Genomic DNA, 22,723 nt, shown 5'->3' on the forward strand with positions numbered 1-22,723 from the left:
ACCACACCTGTCCCTAACCCTACCCTTAAACTTACCCAAACCACCACACCTGTCCCTAACTCTACCCTTAAACTTACCCAAACCACCACACCTGTCCCTAACCCTACCCTTAAACTTACCCAAACCACCACACCTGTCCCTAACTCTACCCTTAAACTGACCCACACCACCACACCTGTCCCTAACTCTACCCTAAAACTTACCCATACCACCACACCTGTCCCTAACTCTACCCTTAAACTGACCCACACCACCACACCTGTCCCTAACTCTACCCTAAAACTTACCCATACCACCACACCTGTCCCTAACCCTACCCTTAAACTTACCCAAACCACCACACCTGTCCCTAACTCTACCCTTAAACTTACCCAAACCACCACACCTGTCCCTAACTCTACCCTTAAACTGACCCACACCACCACACCTGTCCCTAACTCTACCCTAAAACTCACCCATACCACCACACCTGTCCCTGACTCTACCCTTAAACTGACCCACACCACCACACCTGTCCCTAACTCTACCCTAAAACTTACCCATACCACCACACCTGTCCCTAACTCTACCCTTAAACTGACCCACACCACCACACCTGTCCCTAACCCTACCCTTAAACTTACCCAAACCACCACACCTGTCCCTAACCCTACCCTTAAACTGACCCACACCACCACACCTGTCCCTAACCCTACCCTTAAACTGACCCACACCACCACACCTGTCCCTAACTCTACCCTTAAACTCACCCAAACCACCACACCTGTCCCTAACTCTACCCTAAAACTGACCCACACCACCACACCTGTCCCTAACCCTACCCTTAAACTTACCCAAACCACCACACCTGTCCCTAACTCTACCCTTAAACTTACCCAAACCACCACACCTGTCCCTAACCCTACCCTTAAACTTACCCAAACCACCACACCTGTCCCTAACTCTACCCTTAAACTGACCCACACCACCACACCTGTCCCTAACTCTACCCTAAAACTTACCCATACCACCACACCTGTCCCTAACTCTACCCTTAAACTGACCCACACCACCACACCTGTCCCTAACTCTACCCTAAAACTTACCCATACCACCACACCTGTCCCTAACCCTACCCTTAAACTTACCCAAACCACCACACCTGTCCCTAACTCTACCCTTAAACTTACCCAAACCACCACACCTGTCCCTAACTCTACCCTTAAACTGACCCACACCACCACACCTTTCCCTAACTCTACCCTAAAACTCACCCATACCACCACACCTGTCCCTGACTCTACCCTTAAACTGACCCACACCACCACACCTGTCCCTAACTCTACCCTAAAACTTACCCATACCACCACACCTGTCCCTAACTCTACCCTTAAACTGACCCACACCACCACACCTGTCCCTAACCCTACCCTTAAACTTACCAAAACCACCACACCTGTCCCTAACTCTACCCTTAAACTTACCCACACCACCACAGCTGTCCCTAACTCTACCCTTAAACTTACCCACACCACCACACCTGTCCCTAACTCTACCCTTAAACTTACCCACACCACCACACCTGTCCCTAACTCTACCCTTAAACTTACCCACACCACCACACCTGTCCCTAACTCTACCCTAAAACTGACCCACACCACCACACCTGTCCCTAACTCTACCCTAAAACTTACCAATACCACCACACCTGTCCCTAACTCTACCCTTAAACTTACCAATACCACCACACCTGTCCCTAACTCTACCCTTAAACTGACCCACACCACCACACCTGTCCCTAACTCTACCCTTAAACTTACCCACACCACCACAGCTGTCCCTAACTCTACCCTTAAACTTACCCACACCACCACACCTGTCCCTAACTCTACCCTTAAACTTACCCACACCACCACAGCTGTCCCTAACTCTACCCTTAAACTTACCCACACCACCACAACTGTCCCTAACTCTACCCTAAAACTGACCCACACCACCACACCTGTCCCTAACTCTACCCTTAAACTTACCCACACCACCACACCTGTCCCTAACTCTACCCTTAATCTTACCCATACCACCACACCTGTCCCTAACTCTACCCTTAAACTGACCCACACCTGTCCCTAACCCTACCCTTAAACTTACCCGCACCACCACACCTGTCCCTAACTCTACCCTTAAACTTACCCACACCACCACACCTGTCCCTAACCCTACCCTTAAACTTACCCACACCACCACACCTGTCCCTAACTCTACCCTTAAACTTACCCACACCACCACACCTGTCCCTAACTCTACCCTTAAATTGACCCATACCACCACACCTGTCCCTAACTCTACCCTTAAACTTACCCATACCACCACACCTGTCCCTAACCCTACCCTTAAACTTACCCACACCACCACACCTGTCCCTAACCCTACCCTTAAACTCACCCACACCACCACACCTGTCCCTAACTCTACCCATATCCCACCTCAATATCAGCAAAAGTGTTTTGCAATGCAATTTGAAAACAGAAAGTACATTGTACCCTTAAACTTACACACACCACCAGACCTGTCCCTAACTCTACCCTTAAACTTACCCATACCACCAAACCTGTCCCTAACTCTACCCTTAAACTTACACACACCACCACACTTGTCCCTAACTCTACCCTTAAACTTACCCATACCTCCACACCTGTCCCTAACTCTACCCTTAAACTTACCCACACCACCACACCTGTTCCTAACTCTACCCTTAAACTTACCCACACCACCACACCTGTTCCTAACTTTACCCTTAAACTTACACACACCACCACACTTGTCCCTAACTCTACCCTTAAACTTACCCATACCTCCACACCTGTCCCTAACTCTACCCTTAAACTGACCCACACCACCACACCTGTCCATAACCCTACCCTTAAACTTACCCACACCACCACACCTGTCCCTAACTCTACCCTTAAACTTACCCATACCACCACACCTGTCCCTAACTCTACCCTTAAACTGACCCACACCTGTCCCTAACCCTACCCTTAAACTTACCCACACCACCACACCTGTCCCTAACTCTACCCTTAAACTGACCCACACCTGTCCCTAACCCTACCCTTAAACTTACACATACCACCACACCTGTCCCTAACTCTACCCTTAAACTTACACACACCACCACACTTGTCCCTAACCCTACCCTTAAACTTACCCACACCACCACACCTGTCCCTAACTCTACCCTTAAACTGACCCACACCTGTCCCTAACCCTACCTTTAAACTTACCCACACCACCACACCTGTCCCTAACTCTACCCTTAAACTGACCCACACCTGTCCCTAACCCTATCCTTAAACTTACCCACACCACCACACCTGTCCCTAACTCTACCCTTAAACTTACCCATACCACCACACCTGTCCCTAACTCTACCCTTAAACTGACCCACACCTGTCCCTAACCCTACCCTTAAACTTACCCGCACCACCACACCTGTCCCTAACTCTACCCTTAAACTTACCCACACCACCACACCTGTCCCTAACCCTACCCTTAAACTTACCCACACCACCACACCTGTCCCTAACTCTACCCTTAAACTTACCCACACCACCACACCTGTCCCTAACTCTACCCTTAAATTGACCCATACCACCACACCTGTCCCTAACTCTACCCTTAAACTTACCCATACCACCACACCTGTCCCTAACCCTACCCTTAAACTTACCCACACCACCACACCTGTCCCTAACCCTACCCTTAAGCTCACCCACACCACCACACCTGTCCCTAACTCTACCCATATCCCACCTCAATATCAGCAAAAGTGTTTTGCAATGCAATTTGAAAACAGAAAGTACATTGTACCCTTAAACTTACACACACCACCAGACCTGTCCCTAACTCTACCCTTAAACTTACCCATACCACCAAACCTGTCCCTAACTCTACCCTTAAACTTACACACACCACCACACTTGTCCCTAACTCTACCCTTAAACTTACCCATACCTCCACACCTGTCCCTAACTCTACCCTTAAACTTACCCACACCACCACACCTGTTCCTAACTTTACCCTTAAACTTACCCACACCACCACACCTGTCCCTAACTCTACCCTTAAACTGACCCACACCACCACACCTGTCCATAACCCTACCCTTAAACTTACCCACACCACCACACCTGTCCATAACCCTACCCTTAAACTTACCCACACCACCACACCTGTCCCTAACTCTACCCTTAAACTTACCCATACCACCACACCTGTCCCTAACTCTACCCTTAAACTTACCCATACCACCACACCTGTCCCTAACTCTACCCTTAAACTTACCCATACCACCACACCTGTCCCTAACTCTACCCTTAAACTGACCCACACCTGTCCCTAACCCTACCCTTAAACTTACCCACACCACCACACCTGTCCCTAACTCTACCCTTAAACTGACCCACACCTGTCCCTAACCCTACCCTTAAACTTACCCACACCACCACACCTGTCCCTAACTCTACCCTTAAACTGACCCACACCTGTCCCTAACTCTACCCTTAAACTTACACACACCACCACACTTGTCCCTAACCCTACCCTTAAACTTACCCACACCACCACACCTGTCCCTAACTCTACCCTTAAACTGACCCACACCTGTCCCTAACCCTACCTTTAAACTTACCCACACCACCACACCTGTCCCTAACTCTACCCTTAAACTGACCCACACCTGTCCCTAACCCTATCCTTAAACTTACCCACACCACCACACCTGTCCCTAACTCTACCCTTAAACTTACCCATACCACCACACCTGTCCCTAACTCTACCCTTAAACTGACCCACACCTGTCCCTAACCCTACCCTTAAACTTACCCACACCACCACACCTGTCCCTAACTCTACCCTTAAACTTACCCACACCACCACACCTGTCCCTAACCCTACCCTTAAACTTACCCACACCACCACACCTGTCCCTAACTCTACCCTTAAACTTACCCACACCACCACACCTGTCCCTAACTCTACCCTTAAATTGACCCATACCACCACACCTGTCCCTAACTCTACCCTTAAACTTACCCATACCACCACACCTGTCCCTAACCCTACCCTTAAACTTACCCACACCACCACACCTGTCCCTAACCCTACCCTTAAACTCACCCACACCACCACACCTGTCCCTAACTCTACCCATATCCCACCTCAATATCAGCAAAAGTGTTTTGCAATGCAATTTGAAAACAGAAAGTACATTGTAGTTAAGGCCACCTAATATAAAGTGGGGCCGTATTTTTTCATGTGGGTGGCCGTGACTCTTCTCCGGCTAATCCAAGACATCTTACGTTTACAGAGGTGGAAAGTTTGTGAAGATTTGCTATAGTGTCTGTTATGACTCTTACTGAATATAAGGCCTTTTTGACTTCTCCAGATCCCCCATTTATTTCACTGGAGACTCTTGATGAAGGACGTTTGTGCATTACTGTTACTGGCGGAGGTTCTCTGATCCGTTTTCTTCTGGATTCCCATGTTCTTCTTCCTCTCCATCATCATCATCTCAATTCTCTTCAGTCTGTTCTTCAGGTTGGCCATCCTCTCCAGAAGTTTCTTCATCGGTCCTGTAGTGTCTCTGAGGCGATGGAAGGCTCATTTCCCTGCTGAGGTGAGAACAGCTGTTCTCCTGGGAAAATCCTGAAAATCTTGACGATTTTCATTGTCAAAAGTGCATCGTCTTCCTCACTTGTTGGTGTATTTTCAAATACAACTGTTTTCTTCTTGCTGTATCTCTATCTCTATCTTCCTCAGTATTTTGTCACTTGCTTGACTGTCAATGAAACAGGAAATTACGCTAAATATCAACTGTAAGTAATAGTGATAGTTAAATCATTAGTTCATTTCCATTACAGAAACAATACAACTGGCTTTAAACTCTAGCGGTAAGTGATCTTGCGTTTAAAAGACGTCTAATAGCCGTCCAAACACAGTCTAGGCTCAAACAAGGCACTGTCAGTGAACATTTAATAGACGTCTAACCATAGACTAGTGCTCTAGAACATGAACATGTCAAAGAAATTAAAGGGTTAGTTCACCCAAAAATGAAAATTCTGTCATTAATTACTCACCCTCATGTAGTTGGACACCCGTAAGACCTCCGTTCATATTCGGAACACAAATGAAGATATTTTAGTTGAAAGCTGATGGCTGAGAAAGGCTTCACACAGGCCTCCATTGGCATTCAGTACATTGACACTTCCAAGATCCATGAAAGGCACTTAAAACGTCGTTACAAAGTCTATCTCACCACAGTGGCTCTACAATAATCATACAATGCGACGACAATAGTTTTTGTGCGCAAAAAAAAATCAAAATAACACCTTTATCCAACTTGTTCTTGTCTTCCGTGTGCGCCTCCACGACGCATGCGCGAGAATATGACGCAGATCCGGCGTTCGGACATATGACCCAGAAGCGATTTGTTTACGAGCAGAGGAAGACGCGCGTGTCTAAGCTGTTGGATTCTACATTGATCGTGCTTTAGGTCTCGGCGTAGTGCTCAAAATGGAGCTTAAGTGTGTATTTCATCGATTCCCGAACACCGGCGCTACGTCATATTCTCGCGCATGCGTCGTGGAGGCGCACACGGAAGACAAGAACAAGTTGGATAAAGGTGTTATTTTGATTTTTTTTTGCGCACAAAAACTATTGTCGTCGCATTGTATGATTATTGTAGAGCCACTGTGGTGAGATAGACTTTGTAACGACGTTTTAAGTGCCTTTCATGGATCTTGGAAGTGTCAATGTACTGAATGCCAATGGAGGCCTGTGTGAAGCCTTTCTCAGCCATCAGCTTTCAACTAAAATATCTTCATTTGTGTTCCGAATATGAACGGAGGTCTTACGGGTGTCCAACGACATGAGGGTGAGTAATTAATGACAGAATTTTCATTTTTGGGTGAACTAACCCTTTAAACCAAACATCTTGTAATCACTGTTGGCTTTGCAATCTGATGGAATCTCACATCTCGCAAGTTATTGAGGGTTATTGGTTACAAATGTAAGGTTATTTGGGCTAGAAGTGGGTCACTCATAGCTGGACTACATCGGGTCTATAGTTAACCCAGACGGTGAAATGACGGCTATTGCTAGCTGGGAACGCTGTTGTGAATGATTTCCCCTTAATAACGTCTGATGTTGTCTGGGTAAAGCAGGAGGGCCACTGGGGTTCGCTCAAAACCCAATCCAGCGTGTTCCTGTGTCATAAACCCTGTGTTAAATACAACATAACCATAGCTGTCAAAGATAGCGCCTGATATTCAGTAAATGTGTTAAATGCACTGGATTTGTCAGGAAAGGCCGTGTCATTGTGTCTGTGTTGTGTTGAGGTGGGAATGCCATCCTGGGTGTGTTCAGTGTATTTCCTGAAGGTAACAGAGATCTCTGATGGTCTGAAGATCTCCCAGAACCGAACTTCCATATTCTGGTATAGTATTTGAAACACGCCACACAGAGACTGTAGGTGTGAACCAGAGCAGTGTTTAACAGCAGAGCTGGCGTCTGAGGCGTTTGCGTGTAAAGGTCCCTGCACTGTCACTAGCCTCACACTATTGAATAGAAGGAAGCGGCGGTCAGTGACTTTTCCTTCCCCTGAAAGAGAATTTCCTCCGGAGCACTCGACCGCTCATTTGAGCTCAGAGACTCTCCAGCCAGGAACATGGACACACTCTTCCTCGTCGTTCTCACACTGGAGCGCTTCTCTGCATTGAGTGAGTATTCATGCTATCGCTCTTTACTCTTCTGGCTGGGTGAATGTGGTGGTTATTGGGAAACACAACTGGTTGAGCTATAGAAGCTTAGCTGAATTCATCATAGCATTATACGTTCATAACACTATTACGGTCATTATTGTTTTTATGTACATTATAATGTGTTTTATTTACAGTTCTATGATATTATATGATTTAATCTCAACACAATAAATCTCTCAAATTAAAATTAAATTAAATTAAAATGTAGTGTTGTAGTAGTGAGTGTGTGTGGTGTGGTGGTGTAGTAGTGAGTGTGTGTGGTGTTGTAGTAGTGAGTGTGTGTGGTGTGGTGGTGTAGTAGTGAGTGTGTGTGGTGTTGTAGTAGTGAGTGTGTGTGGTGTGGTGGTGTAGTAGTGAGTGTGTGTGGTGTTGTAGTAGTGAGTGTGTGTGGTGTGGTGGTGTAGTAGTGAGTGTGTGTGGTGTTGTAGTAGTGAGTGTGTGTGGTGTGGTGGTGTAGTAGTGAGTGTGTGTGGTGTTGTAGTAGTGAGTGTGTGTGGTGTGGTGGTGTAGTAGTGAGTGTGTGTGGTGTTGTAGTAGTGAGTGTGTGTGGTGTGGTGGTGTAGTAGTGAGTGTGTGTGGTGTTGTAGTAGTGAGTGTGTGTGGTGTGGTGGTGTAGTAGTGAGTGTGTGTGGTGTTGTAGTAGTGAGTGTGTGTGGTGTGGTGGTGTAGTAGTGAGTGTGTGTGGTGTTGTAGTAGTGAGTGTGTGTGGTGTGGTGGTGTAGTAGTGAGTGTGTGTGGTGTTGTAGTAGTGAGTGTGTGTGGTGTTGTAGTAGTGAGTGTGTGTGGTGTTGTAGTAGTGAGTGTGTGTGGTGTGGTGTTGTAGTAGTGAGTGTGTGTGGTGTTGTAGTAGTGAGTGTGTGTGGTGTTGTAGTAGTGAGTGTGTGTGGTGTGGTGGTGTATGGAGACGAGGCCTGAACATTCGCTGACTTCTACTGTAAAAACTCACTCATAACTCATTTCTAATGTGAAGGAGCCATTCACACTGAACACACGAGAGCAGTGGAACAGGGGAAAACGAACGCGTTTTTATAAAGTTGGTCTTCTTTTAACTCGAGCGCCGTGTTTTTAGGACGTCATTGTGTGCGAGACGCGGAGCGGTTAAAGACGTCCGTCTAGCGTGTGTTTACAGTGAAAAACAATGGAAAAGCCAATGGCCTGTAAATAAGCTGGAAAATCTAGCAAACACACAGTCAGGTCGTATATCGGCTGCTGATCGGGAGATTGTCCTGATGGAATTTAGTTTCTCATTACCATACAGTGACTAAAATATTGCTTCAGAAATCATAAAGCTGGGTATTTGCTTGGTATTTCCAATGGGTAAGAAAAATAATCTTGTTTTCTGTTTGAATTAAGATTATTTTTCTTACCCCATTGGCAGATTATTTAGCTGAATTAATTTTGAGTTTTTTCACCCAAAACAAGACAAAAACTTTTGCTTGTCTAGTAAATGCTTCTTAATGTAAGATTTTTTAGATATTTGGACTGAAAACAAGACAAAAATACTAAGTAAGAAAAGCATTTTTTGCAGTCTCCATATAGAGATATTGGTAACAATTTACAATATGCTAGGCAATTTGGGAGAGGCTAGCAATAGCAAGCTAGCTTTGAAAGCATAAGATCAAGGTTATGATTAGACTATTATTGATTGCTATCAGGATGTGAAGAGAGGACATCATCTTGAGTTAATGTATGGACTAAACCGTCCAAAAATAGTTTAGTAAAGTCGTAACATAATGACATTAGCATGATTCGTTAAAGCAGAACACTAGGAGTTCCAGTCAGCTTCGACCCAATGTAGTCATTAACCAATTTACAGTAGTTAATACTTGGGAATTCATCCATGATGACACATTAAATGAATATCAGTTCATATATCTGTTGATCAGCTAGACTCTTTATGAGTCAGATATTAATCTGTGCATTAGTTAAGCATGAATTAAGGCATATTAGAACACCGTAAAGTGTTAGCGAATCAATCAGTCGTTTCCCAGTAAGCAATAGCCGTCATTTCAGCGTCTCATAAACTAAAGACCCACTTCTAGCCAAAATAACCTTGAATTTGGTTACATGGCAAAATAACTTGAGATAGTCCATCATGAAGGCAAAGTCAGCAGTGATTTCTTTGACATGTTCATGTTCTAGATGACTGGTCTATGGTAAGGTGACCATATTTCTGAAATGGAAACCGGGGACATTTCCTATTTGAGTGGTCAAAATATCACTAAAATCTAATTTGTTATTATATTTTAATAAAAAAAATGGGGACAATACATTTTTGAATGTTTTTGTTGTTGTGGGCTCTCTATATTATTATTAACATTAATAATTATTATGATTTAGTTTGATTATTAGGATTTTTGGTCTGGATTCAATTCAACGCACCCGCAAAAAAAAAAAAAAAACTATGAAAAAAGTTAATTGTAACCATTGTAAATAAGCAGTTCAAAACAATATTATAACATGACTTAACAAAAACACATTACAAAAATAAAACAACATAAATATGATAATTACAATTATTTACAAATATTGTAAGATTTTATAATTGTATTTAATATTTTCACAAGTTTAGCTATACTATATAAATTACTTCTTTTTTTTCAAATGTTTGGTTACGTTTTAGCTTGAAAATAATTCTTACTTTCCTTATTGGTCTTGTTATTTTGCATTTTAGGCTTATTTTAAGCAGAACGTACGTATTCTGCGCATGTATTTGTTGCAAGTGTAATGGTTTAGTTTTTTTTATAGTTATAGTTCAGATGTGTGGTAATCACTGCTTTGTGACTGTGGAACTTTTGGGGAAAAACAATCCCCCAAACAGTTTTACTTAACTTTAACATTAATAGTTAGAATGTTACTACCTTGAAAGCGATAACGATGTTCCTTTTGATATTTGACATTTGATGATAATGGCGCTCCGCTCTCGTTCTTCATGAAGAATTAGCGGCGCGTGCGCGACCAAGTAGAGTCAGCGTAGCTCACAGCGCCATCTGCTGGTGACAATAATCACTACACGATTGCTCCTATAACCAGCAGCTGCTGTATTTTGGTTGGGCGCTTTTTTGCAATATATCTGCGGGTTGTTTTGAACGAGCTGTAAAACGGGGACATTTCCGGGGACAACTCCAGTCGGGGACAGAACACCAAAAACCGGGACTGTCCCCGGAAAATGGCGACGTCTGTCCAGTACATTTTCACTGGCAGTCCAAATGTTTTCGCCTAGACATCAGGGCTGTGTTTTACGGACGTCTTTTAAACGCAAGATTGCTTGCTGTGTTTTCTCTCCTGGCAGGCGGCTTCCTGATCGCACACACTAACTTGTGTCTGAGCACTCATGTGGGTGTGGTGGAGCTGAGGAGGTGTGATGAGAGCGACCCGTCCCAGCAGTGGATCTGGACCAGCGCCAGGAGACTCAACCACATGCTGATGTCCAGATGCCTGTGGGCCGATCCGAGCGCTGCCGTCCCGCACCACGCCCGCCTGGTCAAGCTCAGCGACTGCCACACCGCGCCCGCGTGGAAGTGCTACGACAGCCCAGGGATCTTCGGCCTGGAGGACGCGCCGATGTTCCTGAAGAAGCAGGGCACGCGGGTGGTGGTCCACTCTGAGCGGTACTCCAACTGGTCAATGATGACGGTGGACTCTGAGGGACGACAGGTGACCACCACTCTCTGCCCCGCCACAGGTCAGCTGACTCTCCTGCCGTCACACACCAGTTCACTCATGTCTGTGGAAGCATGTACCACACAGCAAAAAAAGTAATTCTGACTTTATATCTTGTGATTCTGCGTTTATCTAAACTCCCAATCAGGAGAAATAAACTCGCAATTCTGAGGACAAAAAGTCGCAATTACTTTTTTTATTCCTGATCGATAAAGACTTATTTTCCTGTGTTCCCTTGCACAATACTATGTTATGACCTGTAAACAGTTTGATTTCGAGGTTTGCGTCACATGAGCAGCTCCATATGTGTGTATTTCTGATAGTAAACGTGCTCCTCCGGTATAGCACTGCTCTCATGATGATGTGAAGAGTCTCTGAAACACGATAAAAGTGCTCAAAGATGGCACGGATGGTACAACAACCAACACAATAAAATGTCTCCAGATTCACTTTAATCTTTTTCGGAAAACTGAACATGCTTCTAGCATCACTCACTGGACATTTCACTGTTAAAAGTGTTGCAAAGTCTGCAAGAAATGTCATTTTTCCCATGAGTCTGGCTTGCCTCTTTTGCACCATTATAGACGACTCAAGACATATAGACCTCTGAAAACTGCCCAACTGATTCTAATATCAATCTCTTTCCGCTAGGCCCATCCACAGTTCCATCAGTGAAATCCTCAGGGGAAATCACCACTCGGACAGTGCCTCTCGCCACTCAGAGCGGAGCGGTGACCCACCGCAGCAACACGGTCAGAAGCAGAACCAAACGGACCGCCACCGGTCTGGGTGATCTGACCACATTCACAGCCGAGACAGACCTCAAGGAGAACTACACTCAAACGCTGGAGACAGATTCCCCCCTCGCTGGGACCGATGTGTCCTCCACCGCTCTGATGGTGACCAGAAGCCTTCATGTGCCTCAGAACATCACCCAGGACAGGCTTCACACGAGCTCCGATGCTGTGGAGCAGACCCATAACCCCCTGGTTTCTGAGACAGGCTTCCTGCTCTCCACGGCAGACGCTGAGCCTCCGGTGTCCTCTGATGCCAGCACTGAAGCTCAGGCCGCTGTAGATTCTCACGCAGGACCGTTGGAGGATAGCAGCACGGATCATGCGCTGACAGAGAGCTCGACCAGCAGTTTACCAGTGTCCAACACAGATGGTGCATGGACGAACGCCACAACCAAACGCTCAAAGATCACCAAAGACATTCAGACCATGTTTCCATTCAAAACCAGAACGACCCGAGCAATTACTGAAGTTCTCACCAATACGGATACTAGATCGGCTCCGAATACAGCCACTAGAGCGAGTGCGACGAGCACCCCGACCGCCCTGGACACATCCACCCCTGCCCTGGACACATCCACCCCTGTCCTGGATACATCCACCCCTGCCCTGGACACATCCACCCCTGCCCTGGACACATCTACCCCTGCCCTGGACACATCTACCCCTGCCCTGGACACATCTACCCCTGCCCTGGACACATCCACCCCTGCCCTGGACACATCTACCCCTGCCCTGGACACATCTACCCCTGCCCTGGATACATCCACCCCTGCCCTGGACACATCAGCGACTGCACACACTACAGCCGTGGAACTGACCACATCTACACCGGTCATCATCAGCACCACAGCACCTCCTCCACCGTCTACAGTCACGCCTACAGCGGCCTCCACATCTACACCGGTCATCATCAGCACCACAGCACCTCCTCCGTCTACAGTCACGCCTACAGCGGCCTCCACATCTACACCGGTCGTCCTCAGCACCACAGCACCTCCTCCTCCATCTACAGTCACGCCTACAGTGGCCTTTACATCTACACCAGTCGTCCTCAGCACCACAGCACCTCCTCCTCCATCTACAGTCACGCCTACAGCGGCCTCCACATCTACGGTGAGCAGGGATCCTCATAGTCTTGTTTGGAGTCCTGAGGAACCCAGGGGATCTCTAGCACATGATCCTCACAGTCAGTATCAGTTCCTCTGTAATCTCTGCTGTGTGTTTGTTGTTTGTAGCTTGCCACGACGGAGGCCGTCCGTTGTCTGGTGAACGTCACCGCCACGAGTGTCCATACGGATTATTGTACGATCAATTTCACAACACCTGGGAAATCCTGCAGCTTCGTCATGGCTGGCGTGTCTCACTTCACCAGCTGTTCTGCAGACGCGCAGCGACCCGACCATCACTCATGCCTGATGAGGGAGCTGACCCCTGGCCACACCTATCGGTTTGAGATCGTTTCCCAGACAGATGGCACTCGCTCAAACGCCACGGTTCAGACCGGTAAGACCTCTTCAGAAGGTACCTGTGATCTGAAGTGTCTCCTCACCATAACATGCAGTGATGTATGGCTGTTTGTTCTACATTGTTCTGTCCGATCTGATGACGCTCTCAGTGTGTGTAGATGTGCGGTACTCACGTCTTGGCACTCGCGCAGAACAGTGTGTTCTCTCTCTGACTCAGAGTTTCCTCTCTTAAGGCATGTTCATTTTGACATAAATCAAGGTTTTTCTCTGAGCAGATATTATGCGTTTTCATTAACGGTAAGAGCAGGCATTAGGGAGAGAAAGGTGGAGGGTAAAGGTCAATCAGCTGCTAATGTTTTCTAGATCGTAACTCCTCTGATTTGTTATTTCTAAAACACAGATAAACAAGAGTAGAAATCAAACTGTCCTCATGGAAAATAAATAAATTATAGTATATTATAACATTTTTAGGATTTTAAACCAAATGTCAGAATTCTTCATGTAGGCATTTCTTACAGATCCATTCCTCCATATACACTCACCTAAAGGATTATTAGGAACACACACTAATACTGTGTTTGACCTCCTTTGGCCTTCAGAACTGCCTTAATTCTAAGTGGCATTGATTCAAAAAGGTGCTGAAAGCATTCTTTAGAAATGTTGGCCCATATTGATAAGAGAGCATCTTGCAGTTGATGGAGATTTGTGGGATGCACATCCAGGGCACGAAGCTCCCGTTCCACCACATCCCAAAGATGCTCTATTGGGTTGAGATCTGGTGACTGTGGGGCCATTTTAGTCCAGTGAACTCATTGTCATGTTCAAGAAACCATTTTGAAATGATTGGAGCTTTGTGACGGTGCATTATCCTGCTGGAAGTAGCCATCAGAGGATGGGGACATGGTGCTCATAAAGGGATGGACATGGGTAGAAACAATGCTCAGGTAGGCCGTGGCATTTAAACCATGCCCAATTGGCACTAAGGGACCTAAAGTGTGCCAAGAAAACATCCCCCACACCATTACACCACCACCACCAGCCTGCACAGTAGTAACAAGGCATGATGGATCCATGTTCTCATTCTGTTTACGCCAAATTCTGACTCTACCATCTGAATGTCTCAACAGAAATCCAGACTCATCAGACCAGGCAACATTTTTCCAGTCTTCAACTGTTGAATTTTGGTGAACTGGTGCAAATTGTCGCCTCTTTTTCCTCTTTGTAGTGGAGATGAGTGGTACCCGGTGGGGTCTTCTGCTGTTGTAGCCCATCCGCCTCAAGGTTGTGTGTGTTGTGGCTTCACAAATGCTTTGCTGCATACCTCGGTTGTAACGAGTGGTTATTTCAGTCAAAGTTGCTCTTCTATCAGCTTGAATCAGTCGGCCCATTCTCCTCTGACCTCTAGCATCAACAAGGCATTTTCTCCCACAGGACTGCCGCATACTGGATGTTTTTCCCTTTTCACACCATTCTTTGTAAACCCTAGAAATGGTTGAGCGTGAAACTCCCAGTAACTGAGCAGATTGTGAAATACTCAGCCGGCCCGTCTGGCACCAACAACCATGCCACGCTCAAAATTGCTTAAATCTCCTTTCTTTTCCATTCCGACATTCAGTGTGGAGTTCAGGAGATTGTCTTGACCAGGACCACACCCCTAAATGCATTGAAGCAACTGCCATGTGATTGGTTGATTAGATGATTGCCTTAATGAGAAATTTAACAGGTGTTCCTAATAATCCTTTAGGTGAGTGTATAGCCAGTTAACCGTCAGTGTCACACTTTTTATTGCCTTTTCTCCCTTTTACATATTTTAGTAATCATAAGTAGTCATAAATTCAGAATCAATTCATCTCTGGATCTGCTTTGCGGTTCAGATTGACGTTTGGCCAGAAGACTGGTCTCGCTCCGTCCAGGACACATGGTTCTAGTAGTCCTGGTTCTTCCTTGCTGTCCTCCTGTGTAGACCGGATTGTTTTCCTTCTCCTGGCGGACTGTCACACATTCACACTGATCCTGCAGGCTCAAACACAAGCTCCCTTACTAGTCTCATAAGTCATGCTTGACTGATCTTTATTGTCATTGTCAAAAAACAACAAATCTTCCCTTTGAGACGTGCCAGCTGATGTTTTGAGATCTTGGCATGATGGTACCATGAGCTTTATGAACTCATGAACTAGACTGATTTATTGAGGTTTATATAATGTGTGGCACTTCTCTTTAAGGAGGTCGTAATTACACTTGATTCTACCTGTTTGTCCACTTCATTGTAATTCTATAAAGGGGAGTACAAATATTACATGTTTAGTTACTATATTTTGATGGTCCACTACATGTCAACTAACTCATTTATTTGCAACTACATGTCAACTAACTCATTAATTTGCAGCTACATGTCAACTAACTCATTGATTTGCAACTACATGTCAACTAACTCATTTATTTGCAACTACATGTCAACTAACTCATTTATTTGCAACTACATGTCAACTAACTCATTAATTTGCAACTACATGTCAACTAACTCATTCATTTGCAACTACATGTCTACTAACTCATTCATTTGCAACTACATGTCAACTAACTCATTCATTTGCAACTACATGTCTACTAACTCATTCATTTGCAACTACATGTCAACTAACTCATTCATTTGCAACTACATGTCTACTAACTCATTCATTTGCAGCTACATGTCAACTAACTCATTGATTTGCAGCTACATGTCAACTAACTCATTAATTTGCAGCTACATGTCAACTAACTCATTGATTTGCAACTACATGTCAACTAACTCATTTATTTGCAACTACATGTCAACTAACTCATTAATCTGCAACTACATGTCAACTAACTCATTCATTTGCAACTACATGTCTACTAACTCATTCATTTGCAACTACATGTCAACTAACTCATTTATTTGCAACTACATGTCAACTAACTCATTAATTTGCAACTACATGTCAACTAACTCATTAATTTGCAGCTACATGTCAACTAACTCATTGATTTGCAACTACATGTCAACTAACTCATTTATTTGCAACTACATGTCAACTAACTCATTTATTTGCAACTACATGTCAACTAACTCATTCATTTGCAACTACATGTCGACTAACTCATTAATTTGCAGCTACATGTCAACTAACTCATTGATTTGCAGCTACATGTCAACTAACTCATTAATTTGCAGCTACATGTCAACTAACTCATTGATTTGCAACTACATGTCAACTAACTCATTTATTTGCAACTACATGTCAACTAACTCATTTATTTGCAACTACATGTCAACTAACTCATTCATTTGCAACTACATGTCTACTAACTCATTCATTTGCAACTACATGTCAACTAACTCATTAATCTGCTACTACATGTCAACTAACTCATTAATCTGCTACTACATGTCAACTAACTCATTAATCTGCTACTACATGTCAACTAACTCATTTATTTGCAACTACATGTCAACTAACTCATTCATTTGCAACTACATGTCTACTAACTCATTCATTTGCAACTACATGTCTACTAACTCATTCATTTGCAACTACATGTCAACTAACTCATTTATTTGCAACTACATGTCAACTAACTCATTAATTTGCAACTACATGTCAACTAACTCATTAATTTGCAGCTACATGTCAACTAACTCATTGATTTGCAACTACATGTCAACTAACTCATTTATTTGCAACTACATGTCAACTAACTCATTTATTTGCAACTACATGTCAACTAACTCATTCATTTGCAACTACATGTCGACTAACTCATTAATTTGCAGCTACATGTCAACTAACTCATTGATTTGCAGCTACATGTCAACTAACTCATTAATTTGCAGCTACATGTCAACTAACTCATTGATTTGCAGCTACATGTCAACTAACTCATTAATTTGCAGCTACATGTCGACTAACTCATTAATTTGCAGCTACATGTCAACTAATTCATTCATTTGCAACTACATGTCGACTAACTCATTAATTTGCAGCTACATGTCAACTAACTCATTGATTTGCAGCTACATGTCAACTAACTCATTAATTTGCAGCTACATGTCAACTAACTCATTGATTTGCAACTACATGTCAACTAACTCATTTATTTGCAACTACATGTCAACTAACTCATTTATTTGCAACTACATGTCAACTAACTCATTCATTTGCAACTACATGTCTACTAACTCATTCATTTGCAACTACATGTCAACTAACTCATTAATCTGCTACTACATGTCAACTAACTCATTAATCTGCTACTACATGTCAACTAACTCATTTATTTGCAACTACATGTCAACTAACTCCGATTAGAGTCTTAGGTGACGTGCAAACTGTACGAGCACTATAACAAATGAGAAATTAACCAACATGCTCAACAAACTGACACCTGATCATGTTCTAGTGAAGCCTGATCTCTGACCCTTGACCCTATGTCTGATGAATGAAGTAGATCTGTGGGGATTGTTGCCCAAATGAAGCTTCTGTCCTCGTCCACCTGCTTCGTGCTCTTTTTCATACAGTGAGCGGCAGGATCTTGGTGAATTAGGGTAGAGCTGTGTATCCTGTGAGACGTTTGCTCATTTTGCACAGAACCCTACAGCAACTGCATTTCCCAGCATGCACTTCGGCATGAATAAATCACACATCAGTCCACAAACAGCCGTGAACTGGTCAAACTGGTGGTGGAAATGGATTGACTAAGTGAAGAGATTCAGATTCAAGTGGCTTTATTGTTGTGGTAAAATCCATTGGTCATTAAATTACAGACAAACACATTTACTCACAATTAAAAACGTTGTGTTTTATCTAAACTGTCAACTGACATGTTTAATGTTCTTAGAGCGAAGCGTTTGCTAAGTGCTGCTGTCCTGCACTCGTTCCACAGGACGCAGAAACACGTCTAACCCACAGTTGCCAAAGGCCATCAGCTTTTTTATCGTTTTTTTTCCAGGATATTTTCAGCTCGCCTCCTCCCTTCCTGCTTTACCAGACGACCCGCCTGCATATCCTGCCGTTTACTGCCCGTTATTACCCATGATGCACTCACACACTCTCATGTATTGTCTCACACACTCACTCCTGAACCGTGTGTCTTAACCGCCATGTGAGGAAACCCTGGTGTTGAGATTATGTGAATATACGGGTTTTCATGACATAAGTGTGAGGAAATGAGGACAGTTTTTACCCCATTATAAACCTGATAACTGTCACCATCCTTTTTGAACATAGATCAAAACTTAAATGGCTATAAATCATGAAAGCTTTAAAATACAGACCTACGGTTGATCTCTTTTAAATCCTCTGGTGCTGTTCACGTATTGGGGAAAAATTACCCAAAAAATTTACTTCAATTAAATGATCAAACTTTATTGTAGTTCGATGATGTTTTTTATTCCATTTTTTGTATTTTAGGCTGTTTTATGGCACTCAATTATATTTATAGAGTAGTTATAATCCATTTATTACATTTTTGATCATGGACCTGAAAATAAAATGTCTAACTTAAAGCGTAAATCTTTAATGCTTTGGATCACAGACCTACATTTCTCTTTTTAAAGATGACACATTATTGCTGAAGTGAAACATTTTTTAAAGAGTCAACAAAATTGTACATTTATTGTTATGAAAAATGCACAAAAATACCATTTTCAATATTTATATAAATTATATATATATTCCAAAACACGTTTTACTGTAAAACTTTGAGGAAAATCAAAGCCATACATCTAAACAAGTTGTGTTCCAGATGTGAGGTTGATATCTCAAGAGATGAGCTTTCAGTAAGAGTGTGTGTGTGTGGCGCAGTACTGAACGCTTCCACTGGAGGAAATTCATCTCTAACCGTGATCAATACAAGTGTGACGATTTTCAGGTTATAGTAATATAATAATAATTTTCATGATTATTCAGGACCATTTCACTTTTTCCAATCATGTCCGTGATTTCTTTGTGTGTTCACACAGCAAGTGCCAAACCCTTCACCAAGTTTTGTACCATTCCCATGAAGTAAAAAATTCAACAAAAAAAATAAATAAACGTAAGTTTTCGGTCAAAAATATAAAATCAATATCACTTTTATCACAAAACAGTCGCCAAATATGGAAGTTCGAGTCTCAGACCTGTGTTTCATCAAGATTAGAGAAATATTTGATTATAAAATTAGCAAAATTAGAAACATGAATAGGTAAACGTTTAGTACCTTTTCCATGGTAACGCAATGTCTAGTTTCAAAACAGTGTTAATCTATAATTCATGATGATTACTAAAATATGCTAGCCGGACACTGGCAGTTTATGGGATACATAAAGTATTGAGGTAACGGACCGAAAAATAATAAGCGTGTTCACACAGCAAGTGCCAAACCCTTCGCCAAGTTTAAAAAAATTAAACCCCCCCCAAAAAAAACTAAACTTAATTTTTCAGTCAAAAATATAAAATCAATATCACTTTTATCACAAAACAGCTGCCAAATATGGAAGCTCGAGTCTCAGAAATTAGACATGATCAGAATTAGAAACATGACTCCGCCCACTAGGGGGAGGAGCCAGCTAAACGTTTAGTAGCTTTTCCATGGTAACGCAATGTCTAGTTTCAAAACATGATTGGATGATTTTTGAGTGTTTAGGTTAATCCCTAATTTATGAGGATTACTCAAATATGCTAGCGGGACTCTGGCAGTTTATGGGATACATAAAGTATTGTGGTAACAGACCGAAAAATAATAAGCGTGAATCAAAATATTAAAAACACCGCAGTGGAGTGATGTCACTCCCCTCTGCCATTGATTGGCTGGAGGAGGAGCTGTCAATCTAGAACTAGTGGACCAATGGTGACGCTTAAGCCCGCCCTAATTTACATGAAAACATGTGAAAAACAAGCAGAAAACATGGAAAGAAGAGCGAAGAGAAAAACAGCACAAGCGCTCAAAAGAGTAAAATATAAGCATGGTAAATGGAAAAAAAATTTAAGAACACAAACATAAGTTCAAAATTTGTGCAATATAATATTTCATGTGTTTAAAGTTTTGATTCACGCTTATTATATTTTGATCCATGACCACTGTGTTTACTGTTCTGATGATTTTGCATAATTTTTTTTTAAATATGCATGACCGCAATACTTTAGGCGGAAAATGGATCCCATAAACTCGGTCCTGGAGGGCCGCTGTCCTGCAGAGTTTAGCTGGTCAAACACACCTGAGAAAGCTAATCCAGGTATTCAGGATCACTAGAAAATCCCAGGAAGGTGTGTTTGATTAGGGCTGGAGGGCCGAGTTTGAGGGACCCATAGACGGTTCCAGAAGGCCTGTAATGCAGTGAGTCTCCTGTCCTGTGCAGCTCCAGCTCCCGTCTCATCCCTGAGTCTGCAGAGCCATGGCAGTCCGGACTCTCTCAGGGCCGTCTGGACCCCTGCCATCGGACAGGTGCAGTCCTACCAGCTCTCCCTGGCTCCCTCCGGCTCCTCCCTTTCCCTGCCTCCAAACACATCTGAGTGGGTGTTCAGCGGCCTGACCCCCGGAGAGGTTTATCAGGTGTTGGTGAAGACCAGGAGTGGGGAACTAACAGCTGAGGCCTGGACGACAGGAAGAACAGGCAAGAAATCACCAGCACAGACCATTTATCCCTTGTGTTATGTAGCGGGTCAATTTGACCCGTTTTGATTTTTAAGTTGTCAGAAATATCAGTTAACCTATGTTTTTTTTATTTAAATTGTGCGACTTTTTCTCATTTAGGGTCATGAACATGCATGCAAAGTTTCAACACACTGATGTGTTTTGGCATATACACACACATTTACTGTAACGTTCGTGATGTTCACGGGTCAATTTGACCCGCATATTTTAATGTTCTAAGGCAATTGTAGAGACCCAAAATAATAACATTTCTTGGTTATATTTTGTTATTTTAGTTATTTACTAACCTATGAAGCTAAAAAAACTAGCTTTTCCCCATTTATTTCAATACAGAAATATTTTTTGTATGCCACACATGGTAAAAATGAGCTATAATTACTTTTTTCAATCTATCTGAAATACTATCTAACCAACATTGTTTTTCTTGAAATTGTGTGACCATTTTCTCATTTAGGGTCATTAACATGCATGCAAAGTTTCAACATGCTGATGCGTTGTGAAATGTGCATATATCAAAATGTTATACACTCTTGCTGTGTGTGGGTCAATTTGCCCCATGTAGGACAGCAATTCAAAAGCAACTGTACAGACACAAAATACAAAACACTGTGTGTGTCAGAGCTCTTCAACTCTAGTCCTGAAGTGCTGAGATTAACAACTTCATCAAGCAGTGTTTTGAAATCGGCCATCACTGTATAAGTCGTAAAAGTTATAGAAGTTTATGAACATGTAAAATATATAACATATATATATTTTTATATTTTAAATAAAATATACATCTAAAACCTCAAGAAAATCAAAGCTAAATATCTGAACCAATTCTGTGCCAAATTTTAGATTGATATCTCAAAAAAATATGATTTTGTGCGCAGTACCAACGTTTTCCACTAGATGACATGTAGACTCTTCGATTTCCGTTTATGGTTTGAGTGATCTGAACATTATATTTTCATACTTTTCAAAATATCTATGAAGTAGACATCCTGTTCAGAAGTAGTTTGGGCATTAATGTTAATATTTGATTTGAATTCAATCTCTAAAATGCATATAAAAACATGGAAAGAGTCAGAGCGCGCGTTATAGTTTGGCTCCGCATCACAAATGACGAATCTATCGCTATTTATCTACTACTTTCATCTCTTTTGAAAATCAGTCACCAAATATGAAAATTAGAGTCTGAAAGCTTTAAAATGCTATATAGTTGGTCAAGATTACTTTAGGTTTAGACTAAGATATTATTGTTCTAAATGTATAAAGGCAAGTGTCCCAAGGGCCAATCTTAAAAATAGTGGTTAAAAGTATTTTTATAAATCGTAAATTCAGATATTTATTCTTTGTAATGTGC

At 42.9% G+C, this 22,723-nt stretch overlaps 1 protein-coding gene across 1 annotated transcript in view; it reads left to right on the forward strand.

Moving 5' to 3' along the window:
- Nucleotides 1-7,690: 7,690 nt before the first annotated feature.
- ptprbl (protein tyrosine phosphatase receptor type B, like) overlaps nt 7,691-22,723 on the forward strand; it is a 36,540-nt gene continuing 21,507 nt past the window's right edge. The window contains exons 1-5 of the mRNA XM_079809154.1: nt 7,691-7,757; nt 11,092-11,484; nt 12,114-13,372; nt 13,495-13,762; nt 21,083-21,337. Coding sequence (XP_079665280.1) covers nt 7,706-7,757; nt 11,092-11,484; nt 12,114-13,372; nt 13,495-13,762; nt 21,083-21,337 — 2,227 coding nt within the window. The 5' untranslated portion in view covers nt 7,691-7,705. The remainder of the gene's footprint in view (nt 7,758-11,091; nt 11,485-12,113; nt 13,373-13,494; nt 13,763-21,082; nt 21,338-22,723) is intronic.

Source organism: Gobio gobio, assembly GCF_949357685.1.
Source record: "Gobio gobio genome assembly, chromosome: 25".
Classification (NCBI taxonomy): Eukaryota; Metazoa; Chordata; class Actinopteri; order Cypriniformes; family Gobionidae; genus Gobio; species Gobio gobio.